This window comes from Babylonia areolata, chromosome 15 (assembly GCF_041734735.1).
Source record: "Babylonia areolata isolate BAREFJ2019XMU chromosome 15, ASM4173473v1, whole genome shotgun sequence".
Lineage (NCBI taxonomy): Eukaryota > Metazoa > Mollusca > Gastropoda > Neogastropoda > Buccinidae > Babylonia > Babylonia areolata.
In genome coordinates this window covers 1,090,148-1,102,387 of record NC_134890.1, presented here as the reverse complement: position 1 = coordinate 1,102,387, position 12,240 = coordinate 1,090,148, and the positions used below count along the sequence as shown (strand labels likewise).

Here is a 12,240-nt window from a genome sequence, read left to right as displayed (position 1 = left end):
ACACGTTGCAGATATTCGTGGCGTCTGGTTCTTCGCACTCAGTGAAGATGTTCTTTGTTTTGTTGCACACGTTGCAGATATTCGTGGCGTCTGGTTCTTCGCACTCAGTGAAGATGTTCATTGTTTTGTTGCACACGTTGCAGATATTCGTGGCGTCTGGTTCTTCGCACTCAGTGAAGATGTTCTTTGTTTTGTTGCACACGTTGCAGATATTCGTGGCGTCTGGTTCTTCGCACTCAGTGAAGATGCTCTTTGTTTTGTTGCACACGTTGCAGATATTTGTGGCGTCTGGTTCTTCGCACTCAGTGAAGATGTTCATTGTTTTGTTGCACACGTTGCAGATCTTCGTGGCGTCTGGTTCTTCGCACTCAGTGAAGATGTTCTTTGTTTTGTTGCACACGTTGCAGATCTTCGTGGCGTCTGGTTCTTCGCACTCAGTGAAGATGTTCTTTGTCTTGTTGCACACGTTGCAGATCTTCGTGGCGTCTGGTTCTTCGCACTCAGTGAAGATGTTCTTTGTCTTGTTGCACACGTTGCAGATATTCGTGGCGTCTGGTTCTTCGCACTCAGTGAAGATGTTCTTTGTTTTGTTGCACACGTTGCAGATATTCGTGGCGTCTGGTTCTTCGCACTCAGTGAAGATGTTCATTGTTTTGTTGCACACGTTGCAGATCTTCGTGGCGTCTGGTTCTTCGCACTCAGTGACCACATGACCAACCCAGCCCAGAGCTGCCTGAACTGGTATCACGATGAGATACCCAACGTGAGTGTCGACTGTTTTCTGGAACTGGTTTCTTGGACTGGGTGGAGAGTATGATGGTGGTTGTTAGGTTAGGAGGGGGCAGGGGAGGGGGGGGGAGCGAGGGAGGGATGGCGGGCAGATTAACGGGTAGACGGGATGTATGTTTCTATTGTTTTGTATTTTCTTTTCTGGGTTTTTTTTTTTTATAAAGATTTTTAAATTATTGTTCACAAAATGACGCAACAAGCAAACTAAGAATGACGACAAACAAAAAAGATTATGACTTATGATGGTTTTGTATTTTTACATGACATACTTCGGGGGTGGGGGGTTGTTGTTATTATTCACGAATAGTGGTAACAACTTGATATTATAAAATATATTCATAAAAAAAAACATGATTGTGTACGATATAAGGTGTGATGAGACACACACTATCTCAGTGTCTCTCTCATTGCTGACGAGACACAGAAGCCCATTTCCTTGTCAGGAAAGACAACAATCCACAACAAAAAATAAATTAATTAATAACAACTCAACACAAACCTTGCACGCCACCTGAGGGTGTGGATTTGGGTCTGTTGACTGGTGGCCCTGTGTAGTAGAGAGAGAGGGGGGGGGGGGGTAGGGGAAACACAGAGACAGACAGACAGAGAGACAGAGAGAGATACATAGAGGGAGAGAGAGAGGGGGGAAGGAGGACAGAGAGAGAGAGAGAGAAAGAGACAGAGAGAGACATAGAGAGAGACAGAGAGAGGGAGACCGACACAAAGAGGGAGAGAGAGGGGGGGGAGGACAGACAGAGAGAAAGAGACAGAGAGACATAGACAGAGAGAGACAGAGAGAGGGAGACTGAGAGACACAGAGAGGGAGAGAAAGGGGGGAGGAGGGAGAGAGAGTGAATATATGAATGAATGAATGGACACGTTAATTTTGTTTAAGGCCAAAGCCCCATTGAGAGAGAGAGAAAGAGCAAGAGAGAGAGAGAGAGAGAGAATGAATGAATGAATGAATGAATGAATGAGTTTATTCAGTTTAATTAAGGCCAAAAAGCCGCATTGAGAGAAAAAGAGAGAGAGAGAGGTGGGTGGGGGAAAGAGTGAAGGAAGGAAGGAAGGCATGAGTTTATTCAGTTTGATGAAGGTCAAAACCGCATTGAGAGATTCAAAATTCAAGATGGTTTATTCAGTTAAGGCCATAGCCCCATATGAACAGGGGGTAATAACAAAATTTTGTCTTGTATGTGTCGACCGCATTGAGAGAGAGAGAGAGAGAGAGAGAGAGAGAGAGAGAGAGAGAGAATGAATGAATGAATGAATGAATGTTTATTCAGTTTAATTGAGGCCAAAGCCGGATTGAGAGAGAGAGAGAGTGAATGAATGAATGAATGAATGAATGAGTTTATTCAGTTTAATTGAGGCCAAAGCCGGATTGAGAGAGAGAGAGAGAGTGAATGAATGAATGAATTTATTCAGTTTAATTAAGGCCAAAGCCGGATTGAGAGAGAGAGAGAGAGAGAGAGAGAGAGAGAGAGAGAGAGAGAGAGAGAATGAATGAATGAATGAATGAATGAATGAATGAATGAGTTTATTCAGTTTAATTAAGGCCAAAGCCGGATTGAGAGAGAGAGAGAGAGAGAGAGAGAGTGAATGAATGAATGAATGAATGAGTTTATTCAGTTTAATTAAGGCCAAAGCCGGATTGAGAGAGAGAGAGAGAGAGAGAGAGAGAGAGAGAGAGAGAGAGTGAATGAATGAATGAATGAATGAATGAATGAGTTTATTCAGTTTAATTAAGGCCAAAGCCGGATTGAGAGAGAGAGAGAGAGAGAGAGAGAGTGAATGAATGAATGAATGAATGAGTTTATTCAGTTTAATTAAGGCCAAAGCCGGATTGAGAGAGAGAGAGAGAGAGAGAGAGAGAGAGAGAGAGAGAGAGAGTGAATGAATGAATGAATGAATGAATGAATGAGTTTATTCAGTTTAATTAAGGCCAAAGCCGGATTGAGAGAGAGAGAGAGAGAGAGAGAGAGAGAGAGAGAGTGAATGAATGAATGAATGAATGAATGAGTTTATTCAGTTTAATTAAGGCCAAAGCCGGATTGAGAGAGAGAGAGAGAGAGAGAGAGAGAGAGTGAATGAATGAATGAATGAATGAATGAGTTTATTCAGTTTAATTAAGGCCAAAGCCGGATTGAGAGAGAGAGAGAGAGAGAGAGAGAGAGAGAGAGAGAGAGAATGAATGAATGAATGAATGAATGAGTTTATTCAGTTTAATTAAGGCCAAAGCCGCACTGAGAGAGAGCGAGAGAGAGAGAGAGAGAGAGAAGAGTGGAGTAGAAAGGGGCCTCCTTAAGAAAACTAAACCTGAAACTTGACGCGACCTACAGCTCCAGTTCATCATCAGGGAACACACACACACACACACACACACACACACACACACACACACACACACACACACACACACACACACACACACACACACACACACACACACGCGACCTAGAGGTAACGCGTCCGCCTAGGAAGCGAGAGAATCTGAGCGCGCTGGTTCGAATCACAGCTCAGCCGCCGATATTTTCTCCCCCTCCACTAGACCTTGAGTGGTGGTCTGGACGCTAGTCATTCGGATGAGACGATAAACCGAGGTCCCGTGTGCAGCATGCACTTAGCGCACGTAAAAGAACCCACGGCAACAAAAGGGTTGTTCCTGGCAAAATTCTGTAGAAAAATCCACTTCAGTAGGAAAAACAAATAAAACTGCAAACAGGAAAAAAATACCAAAAAAATGGGTGGCGCTGTAGTATGGCGACGCGCTCTCCCTGGGGAGAGCAGCCCGAATTTCACACAGAGAAATCTGTTGGGATAAAAAGAAATACAAATACACACACACACACACACACACACACACACACACACACACACACACACACACACACACACACACATTAGCACCACTAAACAGCGCGGGCCTGTGTCGTTTGGACAGGTGGCCCAGTACCTGTCGGACATGGCAAACCTGGCGACCTGTCCCTGCGTCCGCAGCGTGGCCAGCATCACCACCACGTTGGCCCAAGAGTCCTCCACCAACACAGTCACCTGCTTCCTCTCCGTGCCCACCACCATCCAGAACTTAAAGGCCAAGGTCAGTTGTTGTTTTGTTTTTTTCCTGAATGTTGAGGTCAAGGTCAGTGTTCAGAACTTACGGGCCAAGGTCAGTTTCGTGGGTGTAGAGGTCGAGGTCAGTGTCCAGAACTTACGGGCCAAGGTCAGTTCCCTGAGTGTAGAGGTCAAGGTCAGTGTCCAGAACTTACGGGCCAAGGTCAGTTTCGTGAGTGCAGATGTCAAGGTCAGTGTCCAGAACTTACGGGACAAGGTCAGTTCCCTGAATATAGAGGTCAAGGTCAGTGTCTAGAACTTATAGGCCAAGGTCGGTTTCCAGAGCGTTGAGGTCAAGTTAAGTTTCCGGAACTTACAGGCCCGAGCATAGAGGTCAAGGTCAGTTTCCATAATGTAGATGTCAAGGACAGTTTCCAGAACTTACAGGCCAAAGTCAGTTTCCATAATGTAGATGTCAAGGTCAGTTTCCCGAACGTACAGGCCAGGATGAGTTTCCAAAACGTCGAGGGCAAAGTTAGTGTTCATAACCTACAGGCCAAGGTCAGGTGTGTTTCCAGAACGTAGAGGTCAAGGTCGTGCGCCTAGACTATCTGTAAGTCTCTTTCTTCTTCTGGGATTTCCTGAACAGTGCACAGTTATGAAGTGTGTGCATCTGTTTTGTTTCTTGTCAGCGCCGCTGCTTCTGTAGGTTTCGGGATTGTTGGAGCAATATACGTTGAACAAAAATGCACTTTCTTTTAGCAGACACTACACACGCATTACAAAGATCCCACGGGATTGTTGGAGCAATATACGTTGAACAAAAATGCACTTTCTTTTGGCAGACACTACCCACAATACAGAATTCAGGTGTTTGAAGTGAGCAATATCGTTGAACTAAAATCCTTTCTTTTGGCAGATCTGCAACAGGCACATTAGCAAAGATGCCCACGGGGGGGTAGTTGGTTTGGAGCGAATATACGTTGAACAAAAATGCACTTTCTTTTGCAGACACTACACACGCATTACAAAGATTCCACGGGATTGTTGGAGCAATATACTTGAACAAAAATGACTTTCTTTTGGCAGACACTACTCACACACATTACAAAGATCCCACGGGATTGTTGGAGCAATATACGTTGAACAAAAATGCGCTTTCTTTTGGCAGAACACTCACACACATTACAAAGATCCCACGGGATTGTTGGAGCGATATACGTTGAACAAAAATGCACTTTCTTTTGGCAGACACTACACACAGATTACAAAGATTCCACGGGATTGTTGGAGCAATATACATTGAACAAAAATGCACTTTCTTTTGGCAGACCCTACACACACATTACAAAGATCCCACGGGATTGTTGGAGCAATATACGTTGAACAAAAATGCACTTTCTTTTGGCAGACACTGCACACACATTACAAAGATCCCACGGGGTTGTTGGAGCAATATACGTTGAACAAAAATGCGCTTTCTTTTGGCAGACACTGCACACACATTACAAAGATCCCACGGGATTGTTGGAGCAATATACGTTGAACAAAAATGCGCTTTCTTTTGGCAGACACTACACACACATTACAAAGATCCCACGGGATTGTTGGAGCGATATACGTTGAACAAAAATGCACTTTCTTTTGGCAGACACTGCACACACATTACAAAGATCCCACGGGATTGTTGGAGCGATATACGTTGAACAAAAATGCACTTTCTTTTGGCAGACACTGCACACACATTACAAAGATCCCACGGGATTGTTGGAGCAATATACGTTGAACAAAAATGCACTTTCTTTTGGCAGACACTGCACACACATTACAAAGATCCCACGGGATTGTTGGAGCGATATACGTTGAACAAAAATGCACTTTCTTTTGGCAGACACTGCACACACATTACAAAGATCCCACGGGATTGTTGGAGCGATATACGTTGAACAAAAATGCACTTTCTTTTGGCAGACACTGCACACACATTACAAAGATCCCACGGGATTGTTGGAGCAATATACGTTGAACAAAAATGCACTTTCTTTTGGCAGACACTGCACACACATTACAAAGATCCCACGGGATTGTTGGAGCAATATACGTTGAACAAAAATGCACTTTCTTTGGCAGACACTACACACACATTACAAAGATCCCACGGGATTGTTGGAGCGATATACGTTGAACAAAAATGCACTTTCTTTTGGCAGACACTACACACACATTACAAAGATCCCACGGGATTGTTGGAGCGATATACGTTGAACAAAAATGCACTTTCTTTTGGCAGACACTACACACACATTACAAAGATCCCACGGGAAATTTTCATTCAAGTGTTCAAAAGAAATACTTCTCAATTAAATGCTTCCACTTTGGTTTCCTTGTATCATTGATACAGAACCTAATGAGGCCTTCACAGGCAAGTCCTTGTCAAATAAATGCTTTTTGTTGACTCATTTGTGTAAACTGTGTAGATGCTTTGATTAAAACTGTTTCTCTCCACCCGAACGTGCCTGGTTCGAATCTGCTTTTGTTTTGTGCTTTTTAACCCGAAGCTTTGTAATAACAAATACAGAACAATCAAATTCTGTTAAAACATTTTTTTTTTTAAAGTGTGTATCACAAGTGAGTCTTGAAGGCCTTGCTTCTCCAGTTTTGGTTTCATTCTACATGTATCGTTGTAGATAGAAAAACTATGGAGGTATTCGCAGGCAAGCTCTTGCCAAATAAATTCTTTGCGTTTTGTTTTTTTTGCCTTTGCAGCGTTGCTGCTACAGAAACTCGGATGGCAGTTTCATCCAGACCCTACCTGACCCCGGCACTTTTCTGCTGTTTCATCCTTTCCTGAACCCAGTGGGCCACTACAACAAGGACTCGCTGCCCAAACAGCTCTGCTGCCAGAACAGCAACCTCTGCGACTACTTCTTTGAAGCCCGGCCCATCAGCACGTGCCAGACAGCCAACATCACCCAGAGTGAGTGCTTTGTCACAGTGCACCAGTGTTTCACACACAGTGTGAGTGAGTGCTTTGTCACAGTGCACCAGTGTTTCACACAGAGAGTGAGTGCTTTGTCACAGTGCACCAGTGTTTCACACACAGTGTGAGTGAGTGCTTTGTCACAGTGCACCAGTGTTTCACACACACAGTGAGTGCTTTGTCACAGTGCACCAGTGTTTCACACAGAGAGTGAGTGCTTTGTCACAGTGCACCAGTGTTTCACACACACAGTGAGTGCTTTGTCACAGTGCACCAGTGTTTCACACACAGTGTGAGTGAGTGCTTTGTCACAGTGCACCAGTGTTTCACACAGAGAGTGAGTGCTTTGTCACAGTGCACCAGTGTTTCACACAGAGAGTGAGTGCTTTGTCACAGTGCACCAGTGTTTCACACACAGTGTGAGTGAGTGCTTTGTCACAGTGCACCAGTGTTTCACACAGAGAGTGAGTGCTTTGTCACAGTGCACCAGTGTTTCACACACAGTGTGAGTGAGTGCTTTGTCACAGTGCACCAGTGTTTCACACAGAGAGTGAGTGCTTTGTCACAGTGCACCAGTGTTTCACACACAGTGTGAGTGAGTGCTTTGTCACAGTGCACCAGTGTTTCACACAGAGAGTGAGTGCTTTGTCACAGTGCACCAGTGTTTCACACACAGTGTGAGTGCTTTGTCACAGTGCACCAGTGTTTCACACACACAGTGAGTGCTTTGTCACAGTGCACCAGTGTTTCACACACACAGTGTGAGTGCTTTGTCACAGTGCACCAGTGTTTCACACACACAGTGTGAGTGCTTTGTCACAGTGCACCAGTGTTTCACACACACAGTGTGAGTGCTTTGTCACAGTGCACCAGTGTTTCACACTGTGTGAGTGCTCTGTCGCGGTGCACCAGTGTTTCTGTGGCTTGCGGGCCAGCTGTGCACTAAAGTATGAACGGACAGACGGACGGTTGGACAGACCGACAGACGGATGGACAGATGGACGGTGGGACCCTGCCTCTTCCTTGTCTTCTGTTTCTCCAGTTTTAGAGTTATGCATGCATGCGAATGAGTGGTGCGAAAGCGCTTTGATTTGTCTCTGCACAACATTCAGCGCTATATAAATACCATTATTATTATTATGATTAGTTTGGGAGAAAAAAAACGAAACCGATATTCGAACCTAGGCCCGCCACGGACAGTGTATCGGCAGGTAGACGTGTTAACCATTGTGCCCCCTGGGCTCTGATTCCAGGCATGGGCACGGGGGACCCTCACATCACCACTCTGGACGGCAGGACCTTCTCCTTCAACGGCATCGGGGAATACGTTTACCTCCGCTTCAGCCAGCCCACCTTTGAACTGCAGACGCGCACGTGCGCTGCCACCAACAAGGCCGGTAACCCTGTGGCCGCTTCCGTCTTCTGTGCATTCGCTGCCAAGGGCAGCTCCTCTTCCTTCCAGGTGGAAATGACACGTAACAAAACTGGTGAGGGGGGTAGTGGTGTGTCTGTGTGTCTCTGTGTGTGTCTGTGTGTGTGTGTGTGTGTGTGTGTGTCTGTCTGTCTGTCTGTCTGTCTGTGTGTGTGTGTGTGTGTGAATGTATGTGGTGTGTGTGCGTGTGTGTGTGCTACGTGTGTTTACACGTGCATGTATGTGTGTGTATGTATGTATGTATGTATGTATGTGGTACGTCAGTGTGTGTGTGTGTGCGTGTGTGTGTTTGTGTGCTACGTGTGTTTACACGTGCATGTATGAATGTGTACGTGTGTGGTAGTAAGTGTGTACATATATATATATATATATCTGGGGGGGAGGAGTAGAGGGGGGTGTTTATGTGTGTGTGTGTGTGTCGCGCGCGCGAAGTATGTTCACACGTGTGTGTCTGTGTGTGTGTGTGTGTGTGTGTGTGTGTGTGTGTGTGTGCTGCAGGTATGAACGTGTACGTGGACAAACAGGACATGACGCTGAGTTTCCAGCAGGAACAGTCCTTCAACCGCACGGCGCAAGGCCTGTACGTGTGGGCAAAGAGTTCCACTTCTCTTGGGGCGCAGTTCGATGGAGGTCAGTACTCGCACGAGACGTACAGGCTGGCCGACACAAGAGGAATCCGAAACATCACAAACTGAGCTCACCCCTCCCTGTTTCCTTCAAACAAAACAATCCACAGAAACATGTTAATTTTACAGGTTTCTTCTTCTTCTTCTTCTTCTTCTTCTTCTGCGCTCGTGGGCCGCAACTCCCACGTTCACCCGCGTGTACACGAGTAGGCTTTTACGTGTATGACCGTTTTTACCCCACCATGTAGGCAGCCATACTCCGCTTTCGGGGGGTTGTATGCTGGCTGTGTTGTTGTTTCCATAACCCACCGAACGCTGACATGGATTACAGGATCTTTAACGTGCGTATTTGATCTTCTGCTTGCGTATACACACGAAGGGTGTTCAGGCACTAGCAGGTCTGCACAAATGTTGACCTGGGAGATCGGAAAAAATCTCCACCCTTTACCCACCAGGCGCCGTCACCGTGATTCGAACCCGGGACCCTCAGATTGAAAGTCCAACGATTTAACCACTCGGCTATTGCGCTCGTCAATTTACGGGTATCGACAATTTCAGTTTCAGTGAACTGAGCCACCTGTCCTAAAGACACTGGTCACAAAATCCGATAGCGTGCGGTGCTTCTGTCGTGTTGTTTTTGTTCCTCTGTTGTTTTTTGTTTTGTTTTCCTGGTGATGAATCAGGGATTAACTCACTCAGTACGGCCAGCCCTCTCTTCTCCTCTACACAGTCCCCTCGGATGTCCAGTGGGTGTCTGAATGACCCAACCTTAAGCTTCCGTCGTCAGAATTGTGGTATTCTTTGTTAACATTCACCTCTTCAGTATAAGAGCCTTCCGCTTGCAATATTTTGATGGTGGTAATTGGGGTGAAACGCTGTTAACGTCGTCTCTTTCGCCGTTCGTATGGAAAGAGTTAAAGACGTGTAGATTTTCAGTTTCGGTTTCTCAAGGAGGCGTCACTGTGTTCGGACAAATCCGTATACGCTTCACCACATCTGCTGGACAGATGCCTGACCAGCAGCATAACCCAACGCGCTTGGTCAGGCCTTGAGAACATGCATGTATATAATTATACTTGTACCTGTCAGCGTGGATTCCTTTCATTGCAATTTTGCCAAACACACACGTTGCCGTGGGTTCTTTTTCAGTGCGCTAAGTGCATGCTGCACACGGGACCTCGGTTTATCGTCTCATCCGAATGACTAGCGTCCAGACTCCGCTGAAAATAGTGACAAGTGAGGGATTCGATCTCGGGTTCCCTCGCTTCCAAGGCGGACGCGTTAGCACCAGGCCACCGCTCCACTGCCATCACAGTCACCGTGACACACTGCCAGCTGTCCCATACACGGACCTACAGAAACGTGTATTAGCGCACGTTAGAGAGCCCAGGACAACAAAAGGACTGTCCCTGGCCAAAATCCTGCAGGCAAATCCGCTTGGACAGGAAAACCAATACACGTGCAGACCAAGAAATAAGGGGGTGGGGGGGGTGGCTGCGCCGTGGTGATTCGCTCTCCCTGGGGACAGCAGCCCCATTTTCACACAGACATCTCTTGTACCAAATAGTCATGCAATACAACGCCACAACACCTCGCAACACGCACACAACGTGACGCGACACGACATATCACAACACAGCGCCGCACAACACAGCACAACGCAACGCAACGCGACACGACACGACGCGACGCGAAAGGACACGACGCAGCACAACACAGCACAGCACTGCCCTACATAGCACAACACAGCACTGCACAGCACAACACGACACAGCACTGCGCAGTACAGTACAGTACAGCACAGCACAGCACAGCACAGCACTGCCCTACATAGCACAACACAGCACTGCACAGCACAGCACAACACAGCACTGCACGACACAGCACTGCACAGTACAGCACAACACAGCACGACACAGCACTGCACAGTACAGCACAGCACAGCACAACACAGCACAGCACTGCCCTACATAGCACAACACAGCACTGCACAGCACAACACGACACAGCACTGCACGACACAGCACTGCACAGTACAGCACAGCACAGCACAACACAGCACAGCACTGCCCTACATAGCACAACACAGCACTGCACAGCACAACACGACACAGCACTGCACGACACAGCACTGCACAGTACAGCACAACACAGCACGACACAGCACTGCACAGTACAGTACAGCACAACACAACACAACACAGCACGACACAGCACAACACGACACAGCACAGCACAGCACGACACAACACAGCACGACACAGCACAACACGACACAGCACAGCACAGCACGACACAGCACTGCACAACACGACACAGCACTGCACAGTACAACACAACACAACACAGCACAGCACAACACAACACAACACAGCACAACACAGCACTGCACAGTACAGCACAACACAACACAACACAGCACGACACAGCACAACACAGCACTGCACAGTACAGCACAACACAACACAACACAGCACGACACAGCACAACACAGCACTGCACAGTACAGCACAACACAACACAACACAGCACAACACGACAGCACAGCACAGCACAACACAACACAACACAGCACAACACGACAGCACAGCACAGCACAACACAACACAACACAGCACAACACAACACAACACAGCACAACACAACACAACACAGCACTGCACAGTACAGCACAACACAACACAACACAACACAGCACTGCACAGCACAACACAACACAACACAACACGACACAGCACAGCACAACACAACACAACACAACACAGCACAACACAACACAACACAGCACTGCACAGTACAGCACAACACAAGACAGCACAACACGACACAGCACAACACAACACAACACAGCACTGCACAGTACAGCACAACACAAGACAGCACAACACGACACAGCACAGCACAGGACAACACAACACAACACAACACGACACAGCACAGCACAACACAACACGACATAACACAGCACAACACGACATAACACAACACAACACGACATAACACAGCATAACACAACACAACACGACATAACACAGCACAACACAACACAGCACAACACGACACAGCACAGCACAACACAACACAACACAACACAGCACAACACGACACAGCACTGCATAACACATCACTGCACAGTACACCACAACACAACAGTTCACAATACAACACAACAGCACAGCACAACAGATGACAATGTCGATGTCGATGTTGATGTTGATGTTGATGTTGATGCTGACAGGTATCGGCATCACGATCAGCGTCAAGAACCGTCAGCTGACCATCCAGATAGACCTGCAGCTGCCCGCCTCCCACTCCACGCCCACGGGGTTGCTAGGCAACATGAACGGTGACCCGACTGA

The 12,240-nt window shown here is 46.9% G+C and overlaps 1 protein-coding gene across 2 annotated transcripts in view; it reads left to right on the top strand.

Annotated features, from left to right (window-relative positions):
• The window catches only part of LOC143290354 (uncharacterized), a 153,974-nt gene that overhangs the window by 59,605 nt on the left and 82,129 nt on the right, over nucleotides 1-12,240 (top strand). For both annotated transcript variants that reach the window (XM_076599716.1, XM_076599717.1), the window contains 6 exons: nucleotides 672-763; nucleotides 3,734-3,889; nucleotides 6,610-6,820; nucleotides 8,077-8,310; nucleotides 8,754-8,885; nucleotides 12,120-12,240. The exon at nucleotides 12,120-12,240 is cut by the window's right edge and continues 77 nt beyond it. In XM_076599716.1, the coding sequence (XP_076455831.1) occupies nucleotides 672-763; nucleotides 3,734-3,889; nucleotides 6,610-6,820; nucleotides 8,077-8,310; nucleotides 8,754-8,885; nucleotides 12,120-12,240 (946 nt within the window). The remainder of the gene's footprint in view (nucleotides 1-671; nucleotides 764-3,733; nucleotides 3,890-6,609; nucleotides 6,821-8,076; nucleotides 8,311-8,753; nucleotides 8,886-12,119) is intronic.